Source organism: Centroberyx gerrardi, chromosome 12 (assembly GCF_048128805.1).
Source record: "Centroberyx gerrardi isolate f3 chromosome 12, fCenGer3.hap1.cur.20231027, whole genome shotgun sequence".
NCBI lineage: Eukaryota > Metazoa > Chordata > Actinopteri > Beryciformes > Berycidae > Centroberyx > Centroberyx gerrardi.
In genome coordinates this window covers 26914016-26937747 of record NC_136008.1, presented here as the reverse complement: position 1 = coordinate 26937747, position 23732 = coordinate 26914016, and the positions used below count along the sequence as shown (strand labels likewise).

Sequence of the window (23732 nt, the reverse complement as noted above, 5' to 3'; positions counted from 1 at the left end):
TCATACAAGACTCAATGGAGCTGAGATCCGCATCGGAAACTCTCTGAAAAATAATGGAAACGGCAATCCTAGGTAAGATATTACAATTTGAATGAGTAATTCCTCTGTTACTGTGCTAAGACTAGGGTTTGTACTTTTCAACCTTTTGATGTTAATTCCAATACAACTGCACATAAATGTCTGCATGATTCCCATATGACAATGCATTTGTGGTACCTCAGTTGGAATTATCAGTATATCACAAGGACAAATCCTAGGAATCTAAAGTGTTTGTAAAGGAACATGTGTATTAGCTAACAGAAGGTTAACAATTAGTGCTAGACATGTACCCCTGAGGTTAGTGTCAAAGGTGGAATAAGTGTATTTACGATGTCCATCCGGGTAAGGGATGCAATCCAAGAGCAATGTGGTTGGCAGGTAAGGGTTGGAGTTTTTTAACAAGGGTTTGTTTTTTTATTTCTGAGCCATTAGTGCACTTAATTCCTGCATGATTCACTTGACTTTGTTGTATAGATGAATCACTCACGAGGACTCTCGACAGGAACTGTTGTGCGTTTGTATGGTGATGCGTGTATTAAACCTGTAATAGGCGATATCAGACTTAATGACCGCTTGTTGTCAAATTCCACTCCTACCGGGCCATTCAGTAGCTTTTTGTGCAACATGTAACCTTCAGCGGGAGAAGGTTCTGGCAAAGTGAGACTGGTAACCGGTGACACTCCTCAGGAGGTTCCTATAGTTTAGCTATTATCATTTATCCTTCCATTTGTCCTTCGTGGGCCTCTGTAGTGCAGTGGCTTTGCTGTGTGTTATTTACAAATGTGTTGTGGTTTCTGTGGCCCTCTAGTGGTCTGAAAATTCCGTTTATTGCAGCTTTCAGGAAATATATGTCTCCTCTCTTTTCTTTCAGATGTGCTGTGATCTCCTCTATCTCAGCTGGCAATTCTCACACCTTCCAGTGCAATGGAATGGAGGGTCGTTATGTCAGCATTGTGATTCCAGGCAGGAAAGAGTACCTGACACTGTGTGAGGTGGAGGTTTATGGGCACTCCATTGGGGATGCTGTTCCAAAAGGTAGGTACTACTGTCCTCACTGAATAATGCTGTAACAATTCACTAAGATAATAATTACAATTCTGAAAATGTGTTCATCACAAATGTCATAATACAACCAGTCTGTATTTTATGTACATAAAATCTTCAGATACGCAGATGATACTGTATATTTCTCTAACATTTGTTCTTTATGCTCCTGAAAAGCCATGACCAATCATTTGTTGAAGACTCATTGGTTGTCTCCCCCCCCCCCTCTTTGTTATTGATTTTCATACTTTTATCAAGGTGTAAATTTGGCACATGGTGGAAATGTAGCTCAGTCTTCAGTATATGGCAGCGGAGTACCTAAAAGAGCCATTGATGGGAATCGAGCTAGCATCTGGCGACAGGGCTCCTGCACCCACACAAAGCATGAATTAAAACCATGGTGGAGACTGGACCTCCAGAATACTTATAAAGTCACCTATGTCACCATCACCAACAGAAAAGACTGTTGTCATACAAGACTCAATGGAGCTGAGATCCGCATCGGAAACTCTCTGAAAAATAATGGAAACTGCAATCCTAGGTAGGATATTACAATTTGAATGAGTAATTCCTCTGTTGCTGTGCTAAGACTAGGGTTTGTACTTTTCAACCTTTTGATGTTAATTCCAATACAACTGCACATAAATGTCTGCATGATTCCCATATGACAATGCATTTGTGGTACCTCAGTTGGAATTATCAGTATATCACAAGGACAAATCCTAGGAATCTAAAGTGTTTGTAAAGGAACATGTGTATTAGCTAACAGAGGGTTAACAATTAGTGCTAGACATGTACCCCTGAGGTTAGTGTCAAAGGTGGAATAAGTGTATTTACGATGTCCATCCGGGTAAGGGATGCAATCCAAGAGCAATGTGGTTGGCAGGTAAGGGTTGGAGTTTTTTAACACGGGTTTGTTTTTTTATTTCTGAGCCATTAGTGCACTTAATTCCTGCATGATTCCCTTGACTTTGTTGTATAGATGAATCACTCACGAGGACTCTCGACAGGAATTGTTGTGTGTTTGTATGGTGATGCGTGTATTAAACCTGTAATATGCGATATCAGACTTAATGACCGCTTGTTGTCAAATTCCACTCCTACTGGGCCATTCAGTAGCTTTTTGTTTTTTTAAAACTAGCTTGGCACCTCCCTCGCAGTATAAAAGCGGCCCTCACCCCGCCCCCCCCCATTCCTGACAAAAGTCTCGTTATGGCGGAATCGATGAAGCGAGCATGTCAAATTGTTAAACTGGTAAAGTTGTAACCTCCCTCTTCACTTGTCATTGTGGAACATGTCACCTTCAGCGGGAGATGGTTCTGGCAAAGTGAGACTGGTAACCGGTGACACTCCTCAGGAGGTTCCTATAGTTTAGCTATTATCATTTATCCTTCCATTTGTCCTTCGTGGGCCTCTGTAGTGCAGTGGCTTTGCTGTGTGTTATTTACAAATGTGTTGTGGTTTCTGTGGCCCTCTAGTGGTCTGAAAATTCCGTTTATTGCAGCTTTCAGGAAATATATGTCTCCTCTCTTTTCTTTCAGATGTGCTGTGATCTCCTCTATCTCAGCTGGCAATTCTCACACCTTCCAGTGCAATGGAATGGAGGGTCGTTATGTCAGCATTGTGATTCCAGGCAGGAAAGAGTACCTGACACTGTGTGAGGTGGAGGTTTATGGGCACCCCATTGGGGATGCTGTTCCAAAAGGTAGGTACTACTGTCCTCACTGAATAATGCTGTAACAATTCACTAAGATAATAATTACAATTCTGAAAATGTGTTCATCACAAATGTCATAATACAACCAGTCTGTATTTTATGTACATAAAATCTTCAGATACGCAGATGATACTGTATATTTCTCTAACATTTGTTCTTTATGCTCCTGAAAAGCCATGACCAATCATTTGTTGAAGACTCATTGGTTGTCTCCCCCCCCCCCTCTTTGTTATTGATTTTCATACTTTTATCAAGGTGTAAATTTGGCACATGGTGGAAATGTAGCTCAGTCTTCAGTATATGGCAGCGGAGTACCTAAAAGAGCCATTGATGGGAATCGAGCTAGCATCTGGCGACAGGGCTCCTGCACCCACACAAAGCATGAATTAAAACCATGGTGGAGACTGGACCTCCAGAATACTTATAAAGTCACCTATGTCACCATCACCAACAGAAAAGACTGTTGTCATACAAGACTCAATGGAGCTGAGATCCGCATCGGAAACTCTCTGAAAAATAATGGAAACTGCAATCCTAGGTAGGATATTACAATTTGAATGAGTAATTCCTCTGTTGCTGTGCTAAGACTAGGGTTTGTACTTTTCAACCTTTTGATGTTAATTCCAATACAACTGCACATAAATGTCTGCATGATTCCCATATGACAATGCATTTGTGGTACCTCAGTTGGAATTATCAGTATATCACAAGGACAAATCCTAGGAATCTAAAGTGTTTGTAAAGGAACATGTGTATTAGCTAACAGAGGGTTAACAATTAGTGCTAGACATGTACCCCTGAGGTTAGTGTCAAAGGTGGAATAAGTGTATTTACGATGTCCATCCGGGTAAGGGATGCAATCCAAGAGCAATGTGGTTGGCAGGTAAGGGTTGGAGTTTTTTAACACGGGTTTGTTTTTTTATTTCTGAGCCATTAGTGCACTTAATTCCTGCATGATTCCCTTGACTTTGTTGTATAGATGAATCACTCACGAGGACTCTCGACAGGAATTGTTGTGTGTTTGTATGGTGATGCGTGTATTAAACCTGTAATATGCGATATCAGACTTAATGACCGCTTGTTGTCAAATTCCACTCCTACCGGGCCATTCAGTAGCTTTTTGTTTTTTTAAAACTAGCTTGGCACCTCCCTCGCAGTATAAAAGCGGCCCTCACCCCGCCCCCCCCCATTCCTGACAAAAGTCTCGTTATGGCGGAATCGATGAAGCGAGCATGTCAAATTGTTAAACTGGTAAAGTTGTAACCTCCCTCTTCACTTGTCATTGTGGAACATGTCACCTTCAGCGGGAGATGGTTCTGGCAAAGTGAGACTGGTAACCGGTGACACTCCTCAGGAGGTTCCTATAGTTTAGCTATTATCATTTATCCTTCCATTTGTCCTTCGTGGGCCTCTGTAGTGCAGTGGCTTTGCTGTGTGTTATTTACAAATGTGTTGCGGTTTCTGTGGCCCTCTAGTGGTCTGAAAATTCCGTTTATTGCAGCTTTCAGGAAATATGTCTCCTCTCCTTTCTTTCAGATGTGCTGTGATCTCCTCTATCTCAGCTGGCAATTCTCACACCTTCCAGTGCAATGGAATGGAGGGTCGTTATGTCAGCATTGTGATTCCAGGCAGGAAAGAGTACCTGACACTGTGTGAGGTGGAGGTTTATGGGCACCCCATTGGGGATGCTGTTCTAAAAGGTAGGTACTACTGTCCTCACTGAATAATGCTGTAACAATTCACTAAGATAATAATTACAATTCTGAAAATGTGTTCATCACAAATGTCATAATACAACCAGTCTGTATTTTATGTACATAAAATCTTCAGATACGCAGATGATACTGTATATTTCTCTAACATTTGTTGTTTATGCTCCTGAAAAGCCATGACCAATCATTTGTTGAAGACTCATTGGTTGTCTCCCCCCCCCCTCTTTGTTATTGATTTTCATACTTTTATCAAGGTGTAAATTTGGCACATGGTGGAAATGTAGCTCAGTCTTCAGTATATGGCAGCGGAGTACCTAAAAGAGCCATTGATGGGAATCGAGCTAGCATCTGGCGACAGGGCTCCTGCACCCACACAAAGCATGAATTAAAACCATGGTGGAGACTGGACCTCCAGAATACTTATAAAGTCACCTATGTCACCATCACCAACAGAAAAGACTGTTGTCATACAAGACTCAATGGAGCTGAGATCCGCATCGGAAACTCTCTGAAAAATAATGGAAACGGCAATCCTAGGTAAGATATTACAATTTGAATGAGTAATTCCTCTGTTACTGTGCTAAGACTAGGGTTTGTACTTTTCAACCTTTTGATGTTAATTCCAATACAACTGCACATAAATGTCTGCATGATTCCCATATGACAATGCATTTGTGGTACCTCAGTTGGAATTATCAGTATATCACAAGGACAAATCCTAGGAATCTAAAGTGTTTGTAAAGGAACATGTGTATTAGCTAACAGAGGGTTAACAATTAGTGCTAGACATGTACCCCTGAGGTTAGTGTCAAAGGTGGAATAAGTGTATTTACGATGTCCATCCGGGTAAGGGATGCAATCCAAGAGCAATGTGGTTGGCAGGTAAGGGTTGGAGTTTTTTAACAAGGGTTTGTTTTTTTATTTCTGAGCCATTAGTGCACTTAATTCCTGCATGATTCCCTTGACTTTGTTGTATAGATGAATCACTCACGAGGACTCTCGACAGGAACTGTTGTGCGTTTGTATGGTGATGCGTGTATTAAACCTGTAATAGGCGATATCAGACTTAATGACCGCTTGTTGTCAAATTCCACTCCTACCGGGCCATTCAGTAGCTTTTTGTGCAACATGTAACCTTCAGCGGGAGAAGGTTCTGGCAAAGTGAGACTGGTAACCGGTGACACTCCTCAGGAGGTTCCTATAGTTTAGCTATTATCATTTATCCTTCCATTTGTCCTTCGTGGGCCTCTGTAGTGCAGTGGCTTTGCTGTGTGTTATTTACAAATGTGTTGTGGTTTCTGTGGCCCTCTAGTGGTCTGAAAATTCTGTTTATTGCAGCTTTCAGGAAATATATGTCTCCTCTCTTTTCTTTCAGATGTGCTGTGATCTCCTCTATCTCAGCTGGCAATTCTCACACCTTCCAGTGCAATGGAATGGAGGGTCGTTATGTCAGCATTGTGATTCCAGGCAGGAAAGAGTACCTGACACTGTGTGAGGTGGAGGTTTATGGGCACTCCATTGGGGATGCTGTTCCAAAAGGTAGGTACTACTGTCCTCACTGAATAATGCTGTAACAATTCACTAAGATAATAATTACAATTCTGAAAATGTGTTCATCACAAATGTCATAATACAACCAGTCTGTATTTTATGTACATAAAATCTTCAGATACGCAGATGATACTGTATATTTCTCTAACATTTGTTCTTTATGCTCCTGAAAAGCCATGACCAATCATTTGTTGAAGACTCATTGGTTGTCTCCCCCCCCCCCTCTTTGTTATTGATTTTCATACTTTTATCAAGGTGTAAATTTGGCACATGGTGGAAATGTAGCTCAGTCTTCAGTATATGGCAGCGGAGTACCTAAAAGAGCCATTGATGGGAATCGAGCTAGCATCTGGCGACAGGGCTCCTGCACCCACACAAAGCATGAATTAAAACCATGGTGGAGACTGGACCTCCAGAATACTTATAAAGTCACCTATGTCACCATCACCAACAGAAAAGACTGTTGTCATACAAGACTCAATGGAGCTGAGATCCGCATCGGAAACTCTCTGAAAAATAATGGAAACTGCAATCCTAGGTAGGATATTACAATTTGAATGAGTAATTCCTCTGTTGCTGTGCTAAGACTAGGGTTTGTACTTTTCAACCTTTTGATGTTAATTCCAATACAACTGCACATAAATGTCTGCATGATTCCCATATGACAATGCATTTGTGGTACCTCAGTTGGAATTATCAGTATATCACAAGGACAAATCCTAGGAATCTAAAGTGTTTGTAAAGGAACATGTGTATTAGCTAACAGAGGGTTAACAATTAGTGCTAGACATGTACCCCTGAGGTTAGTGTCAAAGGTGGAATAAGTGTATTTACGATGTCCATCCGGGTAAGGGATGCAATCCAAGAGCAATGTGGTTGGCAGGTAAGGGTTGGAGTTTTTTAACACGGGTTTGTTTTTTTATTTCTGAGCCATTAGTGCACTTAATTCCTGCATGATTCCCTTGACTTTGTTGTATAGATGAATCACTCACGAGGACTCTCGACAGGAATTGTTGTGTGTTTGTATGGTGATGCGTGTATTAAACCTGTAATATGCGATATCAGACTTAATGACCGCTTGTTGTCAAATTCCACTCCTACTGGGCCATTCAGTAGCTTTTTGTTTTTTTAAAACTAGCTTGGCACCTCCCTCGCAGTATAAAAGCGGCCCTCACCCCGCCCCCCCCCATTCCTGACAAAAGTCTCGTTATGGCGGAATCGATGAAGCGAGCATGTCAAATTGTTAAACTGGTAAAGTTGTAACCTCCCTCTTCACTTGTCATTGTGGAACATGTCACCTTCAGCGGGAGATGGTTCTGGCAAAGTGAGACTGGTAACCGGTGACACTCCTCAGGAGGTTCCTATAGTTTAGCTATTATCATTTATCCTTCCATTTGTCCTTCGTGGGCCTCTGTAGTGCAGTGGCTTTGCTGTGTGTTATTTACAAATGTGTTGTGGTTTCTGTGGCCCTCTAGTGGTCTGAAAATTCCGTTTATTGCAGCTTTCAGGAAATATATGTCTCCTCTCTTTTCTTTCAGATGTGCTGTGATCTCCTCTATCTCAGCTGGCAATTCTCACACCTTCCAGTGCAATGGAATGGAGGGTCGTTATGTCAGCATTGTGATTCCAGGCAGGAAAGAGTACCTGACACTGTGTGAGGTGGAGGTTTATGGGCACTCCATTGGGGATGCTGTTCCAAAAGGTAGGTACTACTGTCCTCACTGAATAATGCTGTAACAATTCACTAAGATAATAATTACAATTCTGAAAATGTGTTCATCACAAATGTCATAATACAACCAGTCTGTATTTTATGTACATAAAATCTTCAGATACGCAGATGATACTGTATATTTCTCTAACATTTGTTCTTTATGCTCCTGAAAAGCCATGACCAATCATTTGTTGAAGACTCATTGGTTGTCTCCCCCCCCCCCTCTTTGTTATTGATTTTCATACTTTTATCAAGGTGTAAATTTGGCACATGGTGGAAATGTAGCTCAGTCTTCAGTATATGGCAGCGGAGTACCTAAAAGAGCCATTGATGGGAATCGAGCTAGCATCTGGCGACAGGGCTCCTGCACCCACACAAAGCATGAATTAAAACCATGGTGGAGACTGGACCTCCAGAATACTTATAAAGTCACCTATGTCACCATCACCAACAGAAAAGACTGTTGTCATACAAGACTCAATGGAGCTGAGATCCGCATCGGAAACTCTCTGAAAAATAATGGAAACTGCAATCCTAGGTAGGATATTACAATTTGAATGAGTAATTCCTCTGTTGCTGTGCTAAGACTAGGGTTTGTACTTTTCAACCTTTTGATGTTAATTCCAATACAACTGCACATAAATGTCTGCATGATTCCCATATGACAATGCATTTGTGGTACCTCAGTTGGAATTATCAGTATATCACAAGGACAAATCCTAGGAATCTAAAGTGTTTGTAAAGGAACATGTGTATTAGCTAACAGAGGGTTAACAATTAGTGCTAGACATGTACCCCTGAGGTTAGTGTCAAAGGTGGAATAAGTGTATTTACGATGTCCATCCGGGTAAGGGATGCAATCCAAGAGCAATGTGGTTGGCAGGTAAGGGTTGGAGTTTTTTAACACGGGTTTGTTTTTTTATTTCTGAGCCATTAGTGCACTTAATTCCTGCATGATTCCCTTGACTTTGTTGTATAGATGAATCACTCACGAGGACTCTCGACAGGAATTGTTGTGTGTTTGTATGGTGATGCGTGTATTAAACCTGTAATATGCGATATCAGACTTAATGACCGCTTGTTGTCAAATTCCACTCCTACCGGGCCATTCAGTAGCTTTTTGTTTTTTTAAAACTAGCTTGGCACCTCCCTCGCAGTATAAAAGCGGCCCTCACCCCGCCCCCCCCCATTCCTGACAAAAGTCTCGTTATGGCGGAATCGATGAAGCGAGCATGTCAAATTGTTAAACTGGTAAAGTTGTAACCTCCCTCTTCACTTGTCATTGTGGAACATGTCACCTTCAGCGGGAGATGGTTCTGGCAAAGTGAGACTGGTAACCGGTGACACTCCTCAGGAGGTCCTATAGTTTAGCTATTATCATTTATCCTTCCATTTGTCCTTCGTGGGCCTCTGTAGTGCAGTGGCTTTGCTGTGTGTTATTTACAAATGTGTTGCGGTTTCTGTGGCCCTCTAGTGGTCTGAAAATTCCGTTTATTGCAGCTTTCAGGAAATATGTCTCCTCTCCTTTCTTTCAGATGTGCTGTGATCTCCTCTATCTCAGCTGGCAATTCTCACACCTTCCAGTGCAATGGAATGGAGGGTCGTTATGTCAGCATTGTGATTCCAGGCAGGAAAGAGTACCTGACACTGTGTGAGGTGGAGGTTTATGGGCACCCCATTGGGGATGCTGTTCTAAAAGGTAGGTACTACTGTCCTCACTGAATAATGCTGTAACAATTCACTAAGATAATAATTACAATTCTGAAAATGTGTTCATCACAAATGTCATAATACAACCAGTCTGTATTTTATGTACATAAAATCTTCAGATACGCAGATGATACTGTATATTTCTCTAACATTTGTTGTTTATGCTCCTGAAAAGCCATGACCAATCATTTGTTGAAGACTCATTGGTTGTCTCCCCCCCCCCTCTTTGTTATTGATTTTCATACTTTTATCAAGGTGTAAATTTGGCACATGGTGGAAATGTAGCTCAGTCTTCAGTATATGGCAGCGGAGTACCTAAAAGAGCCATTGATGGGAATCGAGCTAGCATCTGGCGACAGGGCTCCTGCACCCACACAAAGCATGAATTAAAACCATGGTGGAGACTGGACCTCCAGAATACTTATAAAGTCACCTATGTCACCATCACCAACAGAAAAGACTGTTGTCATACAAGACTCAATGGAGCTGAGATCCGCATCGGAAACTCTCTGAAAAATAATGGAAACGGCAATCCTAGGTAAGATATTACAATTTGAATGAGTAATTCCTCTGTTACTGTGCTAAGACTAGGGTTTGTACTTTTCAACCTTTTGATGTTAATTCCAATACAACTGCACATAAATGTCTGCATGATTCCCATATGACAATGCATTTGTGGTACCTCAGTTGGAATTATCAGTATATCACAAGGACAAATCCTAGGAATCTAAAGTGTTTGTAAAGGAACATGTGTATTAGCTAACAGAGGGTTAACAATTAGTGCTAGACATGTACCCCTGAGGTTAGTGTCAAAGGTGGAATAAGTGTATTTACGATGTCCATCCGGGTAAGGGATGCAATCCAAGAGCAATGTGGTTGGCAGGTAAGGGCTGGAGTTTTTTAACAAGGGTTTGTTTTTTTATTTCTGAGCCATTAGTGCACTTAATTCCTGCATGATTCCCTTGACTTTGTTGTATAGATGAATCACTCACGAGGACTCTCGACAGGAACTGTTGTGCGTTTGTATGGTGATGCGTGTATTAAACCTGTAATAGGCGATATCAGACTTAATGACCGCTTGTTGTCAAATTCCACTCCTACCGGGCCATTCAGTAGCTTTTTGTGCAACATGTAACCTTCAGCGGGAGAAGGTTCTGGCAAAGTGAGACTGGTAACCGGTGACACTCCTCAGGAGGTTCCTATAGTTTAGCTATTATCATTTATCCTTCCATTTGTCCTTCGTGGGCCTCTGTAGTGCAGTGGCTTTGCTGTGTGTTATTTACAAATGTGTTGTGGTTTCTGTGGCCCTCTAGTGGTCTGAAAATTCTGTTTATTGCAGCTTTCAGGAAATATATGTCTCCTCTCTTTTCTTTCAGATGTGCTGTGATCTCCTCTATCTCAGCTGGCAATTCTCACACCTTCCAGTGCAATGGAATGGAGGGTCGTTATGTCAGCATTGTGATTCCAGGCAGGAAAGAGTACCTGACACTGTGTGAGGTGGAGGTTTATGGGCACTCCATTGGGGATGCTGTTCCAAAAGGTAGGTACTACTGTCCTCACTGAATAATGCTGTAACAATTCACTAAGATAATAATTACAATTCTGAAAATGTGTTCATCACAAATGTCATAATACAACCAGTCTGTATTTTATGTACATAAAATCTTCAGATACGCAGATGATACTGTATATTTCTCTAACATTTGTTCTTTATGCTCCTGAAAAGCCATGACCAATCATTTGTTGAAGACTCATTGGTTGTCTCCCCCCCCCCCTCTTTGTTATTGATTTTCATACTTTTATCAAGGTGTAAATTTGGCACATGGTGGAAATGTAGCTCAGTCTTCAGTATATGGCAGCGGAGTACCTAAAAGAGCCATTGATGGGAATCGAGCTAGCATCTGGCGACAGGGCTCCTGCACCCACACAAAGCATGAATTAAAACCATGGTGGAGACTGGACCTCCAGAATACTTATAAAGTCACCTATGTCACCATCACCAACAGAAAAGACTGTTGTCATACAAGACTCAATGGAGCTGAGATCCGCATCGGAAACTCTCTGAAAAATAATGGAAACTGCAATCCTAGGTAGGATATTACAATTTGAATGAGTAATTCCTCTGTTGCTGTGCTAAGACTAGGGTTTGTACTTTTCAACCTTTTGATGTTAATTCCAATACAACTGCACATAAATGTCTGCATGATTCCCATATGACAATGCATTTGTGGTACCTCAGTTGGAATTATCAGTATATCACAAGGACAAATCCTAGGAATCTAAAGTGTTTGTAAAGGAACATGTGTATTAGCTAACAGAGGGTTAACAATTAGTGCTAGACATGTACCCCTGAGGTTAGTGTCAAAGGTGGAATAAGTGTATTTACGATGTCCATCCGGGTAAGGGATGCAATCCAAGAGCAATGTGGTTGGCAGGTAAGGGTTGGAGTTTTTTAACACGGGTTTGTTTTTTTATTTCTGAGCCATTAGTGCACTTAATTCCTGCATGATTCCCTTGACTTTGTTGTATAGATGAATCACTCACGAGGACTCTCGACAGGAATTGTTGTGTGTTTGTATGGTGATGCGTGTATTAAACCTGTAATATGCGATATCAGACTTAATGACCGCTTGTTGTCAAATTCCACTCCTACTGGGCCATTCAGTAGCTTTTTGTTTTTTTAAAACTAGCTTGGCACCTCCCTCGCAGTATAAAAGCGGCCCTCACCCCGCCCCCCCCATTCCTGACAAAAGTCTCGTTATGGCGGAATCGATGAAGCGAGCATGTCAAATTGTTAAACTGGTAAAGTTGTAACCTCCCTCTTCACTTGTCATTGTGGAACATGTCACCTTCAGCGGGAGATGGTTCTGGCAAAGTGAGACTGGTAACCGGTGACACTCCTCAGGAGGTTCCTATAGTTTAGCTATTATCATTTATCCTTCCATTTGTCCTTCGTGGGCCTCTGTAGTGCAGTGGCTTTGCTGTGTGTTATTTACAAATGTGTTGTGGTTTCTGTGGCCCTCTAGTGGTCTGAAAATTCCGTTTATTGCAGCTTTCAGGAAATATATGTCTCCTCTCTTTTCTTTCAGATGTGCTGTGATCTCCTCTATCTCAGCTGGCAATTCTCACACCTTCCAGTGCAATGGAATGGAGGGTCGTTATGTCAGCATTGTGATTCCAGGCAGGAAAGAGTACCTGACACTGTGTGAGGTGGAGGTTTATGGGCACTCCATTGGGGATGCTGTTCCAAAAGGTAGGTACTACTGTCCTCACTGAATAATGCTGTAACAATTCACTAAGATAATAATTACAATTCTGAAAATGTGTTCATCACAAATGTCATAATACAACCAGTCTGTATTTTATGTACATAAAATCTTCAGATACGCAGATGATACTGTATATTTCTCTAACATTTGTTCTTTATGCTCCTGAAAAGCCATGACCAATCATTTGTTGAAGACTCATTGGTTGTCTCCCCCCCCCCCTCTTTGTTATTGATTTTCATACTTTTATCAAGGTGTAAATTTGGCACATGGTGGAAATGTAGCTCAGTCTTCAGTATATGGCAGCGGAGTACCTAAAAGAGCCATTGATGGGAATCGAGCTAGCATCTGGCGACAGGGCTCCTGCACCCACACAAAGCATGAATTAAAACCATGGTGGAGACTGGACCTCCAGAATACTTATAAAGTCACCTATGTCACCATCACCAACAGAAAAGACTGTTGTCATACAAGACTCAATGGAGCTGAGATCCGCATCGGAAACTCTCTGAAAAATAATGGAAACTGCAATCCTAGGTAGGATATTACAATTTGAATGAGTAATTCCTCTGTTGCTGTGCTAAGACTAGGGTTTGTACTTTTCAACCTTTTGATGTTAATTCCAATACAACTGCACATAAATGTCTGCATGATTCCCATATGACAATGCATTTGTGGTACCTCAGTTGGAATTATCAGTATATCACAAGGACAAATCCTAGGAATCTAAAGTGTTTGTAAAGGAACATGTGTATTAGCTAACAGAGGGTTAACAATTAGTGCTAGACATGTACCCCTGAGGTTAGTGTCAAAGGTGGAATAAGTGTATTTACGATGTCCATCCGGGTAAGGGATGCAATCCAAGAGCAATGTGGTTGGCAGGTAAGGGTTGGAGTTTTTTAACACGGGTTTGTTTTTTTATTTCTGAGCCATTAGTGCACTTAATTCCTGCATGATTCCCTTGACTTTGTTGTATAGATGAATCACTCACGAGGACTCTCGACAGGAATTGTTGTGTGTTTGTATGGTGATGCGTGTATTAAACCTGTAATATGCGATATCAGACTTAATGACCGCTTGTTGTCAAATTCCACTCCTACCGGGCCATTCAGTAGCTTTTTGTTTTTTTAAAACTAGCTTGGCACCTCCCTCGCAGTATAAAAGCGGCCCTCACCCCGCCCCCCCCCATTCCTGACAAAAGTCTCGTTATGGCGGAATCGATGAAGCGAGCATGTCAAATTGTTAAACTGGTAAAGTTGTAACCTCCCTCTTCACTTGTCATTGTGGAACATGTCACCTTCAGCGGGAGATGGTTCTGGCAAAGTGAGACTGGTAACCGGTGACACTCCTCAGGAGGTCCTATAGTTTAGCTATTATCATTTATCCTTCCATTTGTCCTTCGTGGGCCTCTGTAGTGCAGTGGCTTTGCTGTGTGTTATTTACAAATGTGTTGCGGTTTCTGTGGCCCTCTAGTGGTCTGAAAATTCCGTTTATTGCAGCTTTCAGGAAATATGTCTCCTCTCCTTTCTTTCAGATGTGCTGTGATCTCCTCTATCTCAGCTGGCAATTCTCACACCTTCCAGTGCAATGGAATGGAGGGTCGTTATGTCAGCATTGTGATTCCAGGCAGGAAAGAGTACCTGACACTGTGTGAGGTGGAGGTTTATGGGCACCCCATTGGGGATGCTGTTCTAAAAGGTAGGTACTACTGTCCTCACTGAATAATGCTGTAACAATTCACTAAGATAATAATTACAATTCTGAAAATGTGTTCATCACAAATGTCATAATACAACCAGTCTGTATTTTATGTACATAAAATCTTCAGATACGCAGATGATACTGTATATTTCTCTAACATTTGTTGTTTATGCTCCTGAAAAGCCATGACCAATCATTTGTTGAAGACTCATTGGTTGTCTCCCCCCCCCCTCTTTGTTATTGATTTTCATACTTTTATCAAGGTGTAAATTTGGCACATGGTGGAAATGTAGCTCAGTCTTCAGTATATGGCAGCGGAGTACCTAAAAGAGCCATTGATGGGAATCGAGCTAGCATCTGGCGACAGGGCTCCTGCACCCACACAAAGCATGAATTAAAACCATGGTGGAGACTGGACCTCCAGAATACTTATAAAGTCACCTATGTCACCATCACCAACAGAAAAGACTGTTGTCATACAAGACTCAATGGAGCTGAGATCCGCATCGGAAACTCTCTGAAAAATAATGGAAACGGCAATCCTAGGTAAGATATTACAATTTGAATGAGTAATTCCTCTGTTACTGTGCTAAGACTAGGGTTTGTACTTTTCAACCTTTTGATGTTAATTCCAATACAACTGCACATAAATGTCTGCATGATTCCCATATGACAATGCATTTGTGGTACCTCAGTTGGAATTATCAGTATATCACAAGGACAAATCCTAGGAATCTAAAGTGTTTGTAAAGGAACATGTGTATTAGCTAACAGAGGGTTAACAATTAGTGCTAGACATGTACCCCTGAGGTTAGTGTCAAAGGTGGAATAAGTGTATTTACGATGTCCATCCGGGTAAGGGATGCAATCCAAGAGCAATGTGGTTGGCAGGTAAGGGTTGGAGTTTTTTAACAAGGGTTTGTTTTTTTATTTCTGAGCCATTAGTGCACTTAATTCCTGCATGATTCCCTTGACTTTGTTGTATAGATGAATCACTCACGAGGACTCTCGACAGGAATTGTTGTGTGTTTGTATGGTGATGCGTGTATTAAACCTGTAATATGCGATATCAGACTTAATGACCGCTTGTTGTCAAATTCCACTCCTACTGGGCCATTCAGTAGCTTTTTGTTTTTTTAAAACTAGCTTGGCACCTCCCTCGCAGTATAAAAGCGGCCCTCACCCCGCCCCCCCCCATTCCTGACAAAAGTCTCGTTATGGCGGAATCGATGAAGCGAGCATGTCAAATTGTTAAACTGGTAAAGTTGTAACCTCCCTCTTCACTTGTCATTGTGGAACATGTCACCTTCAGCGGGAGATGGTTCTGGCAAAGTGAGACTGGTAACCGGTGACACTCCTCAGGAGGTTCCTATAGTTTAGCTATTATCATTTATCCTTCCATTTGTCCTTCGTGGGCCTCTGTAGTGCAGTGGCTTTGCTGTGTGTTATTTACAAATGTGTTGTGGTTTCTGTGGCCCTCTAGTGGTCTGAAAATTCCGTTTATTGCAGCTTTCAGGAAATATATGTCTCCTCTCTTTTCTTTCAGATGTGCTGTGATCTCCTCTATCTCAGCTGGCAATTCTCACACCTTCCAGTGCAATGGAATGGAGGGTCGTTATGTCAGCATTGTGATTCCAGGCAGGAAAGAGTACCTGACACTGTGTGAGGTGGAGGTTTATGGGCACTCCATTGGGGATGCTGTTCCAAAAGGTAGGTACTACTGTCCTCACTGAATAATGCTGTAACAATTCACTAAGATAATAATTACAATTCTGAAAATGTGTTCATCACAAATGTCATAATACAACCAGTCTGTATTTTATGTACATAAAATCTTCAGATACGCAGATGATACTGTATATTTCTCTAACATTTGTTCTTTATGCTCCTGAAAAGCCATGACCAATCATTTGTTGAAGACTCATTGGTTGTCTCCCCCCCCCCCTCTTTGTTATTGATTTTCATACTTTTATCAAGGTGTAAATTTGGCACATGGTGGAAATGTAGCTCAGTCTTCAGTATATGGCAGCGGAGTACCTAAAAGAGCCATTGATGGGAATCGAGCTAGCATCTGGCGACAGGGCTCCTGCACCCACACAAAGCATGAATTAAAACCATGGTGGAGACTGGACCTCCAGAATACTTATAAAGTCACCTATGTCACCATCACCAACAGAAAAGACTGTTGTCATACAAGACTCAATGGAGCTGAGATCCGCATCGGAAACTCTCTGAAAAATAATGGAAACTGCAATCCTAGGTAGGATATTACAATTTGAATGAGTAATTCCTCTGTTGCTGTGCTAAGACTAGGGTTTGTACTTTTCAACCTTTTGATGTTAATTCCAATACAACTGCACATAAATGTCTGCATGATTCCCATATGACAATGCATTTGTGGTACCTCAGTTGGAATTATCAGTATATCACAAGGACAAATCCTAGGAATCTAAAGTGTTTGTAAAGGAACATGTGTATTAGCTAACAGAGGGTTAACAATTAGTGCTAGACATGTACCCCTGAGGTTAGTGTCAAAGGTGGAATAAGTGTATTTACGATGTCCATCCGGGTAAGGGATGCAATCCAAGAGCAATGTGGTTGGCAGGTAAGGGTTGGAGTTTTTTAACACGGGTTTGTTTTTTTATTTCTGAGCCATTAGTGCACTTAATTCCTGCATGATTCCCTTGACTTTGTTGTATAGATGAATCACTCACGAGGACTCTCGACAGGAATTGTTGTGTGTTTGTATGGTGATGCGTGTATTAAACCTGTAATATGCGATATCAGACTTAATGACCGCTTGTTGTCAAATTCCACTCCTACCGGGCCATTCAGTAGCTTTTTGTTTTTTTAAAACTAGCTTGGCACCTCCCTCGCAGTATAAAAGCGGCCCTCACCCCGCCCCCCCCCATTCCTGACAAAAGTCTCGTTATGGCGGAATCGATGAAGCGAGCATGTCAAATTGTTAAACTGGTAAAGTTGTAACCTCCCTCTTCACTTGTCATTGTGGAACATGTCACCTTCAGCGGGAGATGGTTCTGGCAAAGTGAGACTGGTAACCGGTGACACTCCTCAGGAGGTCCTATAGTTTAGCTATTATCATTTATCCTTCCATTTGTCCTTCGTGGGCCTCTGTAGTGCAGTGGCTTTGCTGTGTGTTATTTACAAATGTGTTGCGGTTTCTGTGGCCCTCTAGTGGTCTGAAAATTCCGTTTATTGCAGCTTTCAGGAAATATGTCTCCTCTCCTTTCTTTCAGATGTGCTGTGATCTCCTCTATCTCAGCTGGCAATTCTCACACCTTCCAGTGCAATGGAATGGAGGGTCGTTATGTCAGCATTGTGATTCCAGGCAGGAAAGAGTACCTGACACTGTGTGAGGTGGAGGTTTATGGGCACCCCATTGGGGATGCTGTTCTAAAAGGTAGGTACTACTGTCCTCACTGAATAATGCTGTAACAATTCACTAAGATAATAATTACAATTCTGAAAATGTGTTCATCACAAATGTCATAATACAACCAGTCTGTATTTTATGTACATAAAATCTTCAGATACGCAGATGATACTGTATATTTCTCTAACATTTGTTGTTTATGCTCCTGAAAAGCCATGACCAATCATTTGTTGAAGACTCATTGGTTGTCTCCCCCCCCCCTCTTTGTTATTGATTTTCATACTTTTATCAAGGTGTAAATTTGGCACATGGTGGAAATGTAGCTCAGTCTTCAGTATATGGCAGCGGAGTACCTAAAAGAGCCATTGATGGGAATCGAGCTAGCATCTGGCGACAGGGCTCCTGCACCCACACAAAGCATGAATTAAAACCATGGTGGAGACTGGACCTCCAGAATACTTATAAAGTCACCTATGTCACCATCACCAACAGAAAAGACTGTTGTCATACAAGACTCAATGGAGCTGAGATCCGCATCGGAAACTCTCTGAAAAATAATGGAAACGGCAATCCTAGGTAAGATATTACAATTTGAATGAGTAATTCCTCTGTTACTGTGCTAAGACTAGGGTTTGTACTTTTCAACCTTTTGATGTTAATTCCAATACAACTGCACATAAATGTCTGCATGATTCCCATATGACAATGCATTTGTGGTACCTCAGTTGGAATTATCAGTATATCACAAGGACAAATCCTAGGAATCTAAAGTGTTTGTAAAGGAACATGTGTATTAGCTAACAGAGGGTTAACAATTAGTGCTAGACATGTACCCCTGAGGTTAGTGTCAAAGGTGGAATAAGTGTATTTACGATGTCCATCCGGGTAAGGGATGCAATCCAAGAGCAATGTGGTTGGCAGGTAAGGGTTGGAGTTTTTTAACAAGGGTTTGTTTTTTTATTTCTGAGCCATTAGTGCACTTAATTCCTGCATGATTCCCTTGACTTTGTTGTATAGATGAATCACTCACGAGGACTCTCGACAGGAACTGTTGTGCGTTTGTATGGTGATGCGTGTATTAAACCTGTAATAGGCGATATCAGACTTAATGACCGCTTGTTGTCAAATTCCACTCCTACCGGGCCATTCAGTAGCTTTTTGTTTTTTTAAAACTAGCTTGGCACCTCCCTCGCTGTATAAAAGCGGCCCTCACCCCGCCCCCCCCCCCCCCCCCCATTCCCGACAAAAGTCTCGTTATGGCGGAATCGATGAAGCGAGCTCGTCAAATTGTTAAACTGCTAAAGTTGTTACCTCCCTCTTCACTTGTCATTGTGGAACATGTAACCTTCAGCGGGAGAAGGTTCTGGCAAAGTGAGACTGGTAACCGGTGACACTCCTCAGGAGGTTCCTATAGTTTAGCTATTATCATTTATCCTTCCATTTGTCCTTCGTGGGCCTCTGTAGTGCAGTGGCTTTGCTGTGTGTTATTTACAAATGTGTTGCGGTTTCTGTGGCCCTCTAGTGGTCTGAAAATTCCGTTTATTGCAGCTTTCAGGAAATATATGTCTCCTCTCCTTTCTTTCAGATGTGCTGTGATCTCCTCTATCCCAGCTGGCAATTCTCACACCTTCCAGTGCAATGGAATGGAGGGTCGTTATGTCAGCATTGTGATTCCAGGCAGGAAAGAGTACCTGACACTGTGTGAGGTGGAGGTTTATGGGCACTCCATTGGGGATGCTGTTCCAAAAGGTAGGTACTACTGTCCTCACTGAATAATGCTGTAACAATTCACTAAGATAATAATTACAATTCTGAAAATGTGTTCATCACAAATGTCATAATACAACCAGTCTGTATTTTATGTACATAAAATCTTCAGATACGCAGATGATACTGTATATTTCTCTAACATTTGTTCTTTATGCTCCTGAAAAGCCATGACCAATCATTTGTTGAAGACTCATTGGTTGTCTCCCCCCCCCCCTCTTTGTTATTGATTTTCATACTTTTATCAAGGTGTAAATTTGGCACATGGTGGAAATGTAGCTCAGTCTTCAGTATATGGCAGCGGAGTACCTAAAAGAGCCATTGATGGGAATCGACCTAGCATCTGCACCCACACAAAGCATGAATTAAAACCATGGTGGAGACTGGACCTCCAGAATACTTATAAAGTCAACTATGTCACCATCACCAACAGAAAAGACTGTTGTCATACAAGACTCAATGGAGCTGAGATCCGCATCGGAAACTCTCTGAAAAATAATGGAAACGGCAATCCTAGGTAAGATATTACAATTTGAATGAGTAATTCCTCTGTTGCTGTGCTAAGACTAGGGTTTGTACTTTTCAACCTTTTGATGTTAATTCCAATACAACTGCACATAAATGTCTGCATGATTCCCATATGACAGTGCATTTGTGGTACCTCAGTTGGAATTATCAGTATATCACAAGGACAAATCCTAGGAATCTAAAGTGTTTGTAAAGGAACATGTGTATTAGCTAACAGAGGGTTAACAATTAGTGCTAGACATGTACCCCTGAGGTTAGTGTCACAGGTGGAATAAGTGTATTTACGATGTCCATCCGGGTAAGGGATGCAATCCAAGAGCAATGTGGTTGGCAGGTAAGGGTTGGAGTTTTTTAACACGGGTTTGTTTTTTTATTTCTGAGCCATTAGTGCACTTAATTCCTGCATGATTCCCTTGACTTTGTTGTATAGATGAATCACTCACGAGGACTCTCGACAGGAACTGTTGTGCGTTTGTATGGTGATGCGTGTATTAAACCTGTAATATGCCATATCAGACCTAATGACCGCTTGTTGTCAAATTCCACTCCTACCGGGCCATTCAGTAGCTTTTTGTTTTTTTAAAACTAGCTTGGCACCTCCCTCGCTGTATAAAAGCGGCCCTCACCCCGCCCCCCCCCCCCCCCCCCCCCATTCCCGACAAAAGTCTCGTTATGGCGGAATCGATGAAGCGAGCTCGTCAAATTGTTAAACTGGTAAAGTTGTTACCTCCCTCTTCACTTGTCATTGTGGAACATGTAACCTTCAGCGGGAGAAGGTTCTGGCAAAGTGAGACTGGTAACCGGTGACACTCCTCAGGAGGTTCCTATAGTTTAGCTATTATCATTTATCCTTCCATTTGTCCTTCGTGGGCCTCTGTAGTGCAGTGGCTTTGCTGTGTGTTATTTACAAATGTGTTGCGGTTTCTGTGGCCCTCTAGTGGTCTGAAAATTCCGTTTATTGCAGCTTTCAGGAAATATATGTCTCCTCTCCTTTCTTTCAGATGTGCTGTGATCTCCTCTATCCCAGCTGGCAATTCTCACACCTTCCAGTGCAATGGAATGGAGGGTCGTTATGTCAGCATTGTGATTCCAGGCAGGAAAGAGTACCTGACACTGTGTGAGGTGGAGGTTTATGGGCACTCCATTGGGGATGCTGTTCCAAAAGGTAGGTACTACTGTCCTCACTGAATAATGCTGTAACAATTCACTAAGATAATAATTACAATTCTGAAAATGTGTTCATCACAAATGTGATAATACAACCAGTCTGTATTTTATGTACATAAAATCCTCAGATACGCAGATGATACTGTATATTTCTCTAACATTTGTTCTTTATGCTCCTGAAAAGCCATGACCAATCATTTGTTGAAGACTCATTGGTTGTCTCCCCCCCCCCCCCCCCTCTTTGTTATTGATTTTCATACTTTTATCAAGGTGTAAATTTGGCACATGGTGGAAATGTAGCTCAGTCTTCAGTATATGGCAGCGGAGTACCTAAAAGAGCCATTGATGGGAATCGAGCTAGCATCTGGCGACAGGGCTCCTGCACCCACACAAAGCATGAATTAAAACCATGGTGGAGACTGGACCTCCAGAATACTTATAAAGTCACCTATGTCACCATCACCAACAGAAAAGACTGTTGTCATACAAGACTCAATGGAGCTGAGATCCGCATCGGAAACTCTCTGAAAAATAATGGAAACGGCAATCCTAGGTAAGATATTACAATTTGAATGAGTAATTCCTCTGTTGCTGTGCTAAGACTAGGGTTTGTACTTTTCAACCTTTTGATGTTAATTCCAATACAACTGCACATAAATGTCTGCATGATTCCCATATGACAGTGCATTTGTGGTACCTCAGTTGGAATTATCAGTATATCACAAGGACAAATCCTAGGAATCTAAAGTGTTTGTAAAGGAACATGTGTATTAGCTAACAGAGGGTTAACAATTAGTGCTAGACATGTACCCCTGAGGTTAGTGTCACAGGTGGAATAAGTGTATTTACGATGTCCATCCGGGTAAGGGATGCAATCCAAGAGCAATGTGGTTGGCAGGTAAGGGTTGGAGTTTTTTAACACGGGTTTGTTTTTTTATTTCTGAGCCATTAGTGCACTTAATTCCTGCATGATTCCCTTGACTTTGTTGTATAGATGAATCACTCACGAGGACTCTCGACAGGAACTGTTGTGCGTTTGTATGGTGATGCGTGTATTAAACCTGTAATAGGCGATATCAGACTTAATGACCGCTTGTTGTCAAATTCCACTCCTACCGGGCCATTCAGTAGCTTTTTGTTTTTTTAAAACTAGCTTGGCACCTCCCTCGCTGTATAAAAGCGGCCCTCACCCCGCCCCCCCCCCCCCCCCCCATTCCCGACAAAAGTCTCGTTATGGCGGAATCGATGAAGCGAGCTCGTCAAATTGTTAAACTGCTAAAGTTGTTACCTCCCTCTTCACTTGTCATTGTGGAACATGTAACCTTCAGCGGGAGAAGGTTCTGGCAAAGTGAGACTGGTAACCGGTGACACTCCTCAGGAGGTTCCTATAGTTTAGCTATTATCATTTATCCTTCCATTTGTCCTTCGTGGGCCTCTGTAGTGCAGTGGCTTTGCTGTGTGTTATTTACAAATGTGTTGCGGTTTCTGTGGCCCTCTAGTGGTCTGAAAATTCCGTTTATTGCAGCTTTCAGGAAATATATGTCTCCTCTCCTTTCTTTCAGATGTGCTGTGATCTCCTCTATCCCAGCTGGCAATTCTCACACCTTCCAGTGCAATGGAATGGAGGGTCGTTATGTCAGCATTGTGATTCCAGGCAGGAAAGAGTACCTGACACTGTGTGAGGTGGAGGTTTATGGGCACTCCATTGGGGATGCTGTTCCAAAAGGTAGGTACTACTGTCCTCACTGAATAATGCTGTAACAATTCACTAAGATAATAATTACAATTCTGAAAATGTGTTCATCACAAATGTCATAATACAACCAGTCTGTATTTTATGTACATAAAATCTTCAGATACGCAGATGATACTGTATATTTCTCTAACATTTGTTCTTTATGCTCCTGAAAAGCCATGACCAATCATTTGTTGAAGACTCATTGGTTGTCTCCCCCCCCCCCTCTTTGTTATTGATTTTCATACTTTTATCAAGGTGTAAATTTGGCACATGGTGGAAATGTAGCTCAGTCTTCAGTATATGGCAGCGGAGTACCTAAAAGAGCCATTGATGGGAATCGACCTAGCATCTGCACCCACACAAAGCATGAATTAAAACCATGGTGGAGACTGGACCTCCAGAATACTTATAAAGTCAACTATGTCACCATCACCAACAGAAAAGACTGTTGTCATACAAGACTCAATGGAGCTGAGATCCGCATCGGAAACTCTCTGAAAAATAATGGAAACTGCAATCCTAGGTAGGATATTACAATTTGAATGAGTAATTCCTCTGTTGCTGTGCTAAGACTAGGGTTTGTACTTTTCAACCTTTTGATGTTAATTCCAATACAACTGCACATAAATGTCTGCATGATTCCCATATGACAGTGCATTTGTGGTACCTCAGTTGGAATTATCA

At 41.8% G+C, this 23732-nt stretch overlaps 1 protein-coding gene across 1 annotated transcript in view; it reads left to right on the top strand.

The window, feature by feature from the left end:
• Positions 1 to 23732, top strand: part of LOC139916426 (uncharacterized) — a 171555-nt gene that overhangs the window by 45750 nt on the left and 102073 nt on the right. The window contains exons 22-24 of the mRNA XM_078287285.1: positions 19434 to 19597; positions 21581 to 21863; positions 22873 to 23036. Coding sequence (XP_078143411.1) covers positions 19434 to 19597; positions 21581 to 21863; positions 22873 to 23036 — 611 coding nt within the window. The remainder of the gene's footprint in view (positions 1 to 19433; positions 19598 to 21580; positions 21864 to 22872; positions 23037 to 23732) is intronic.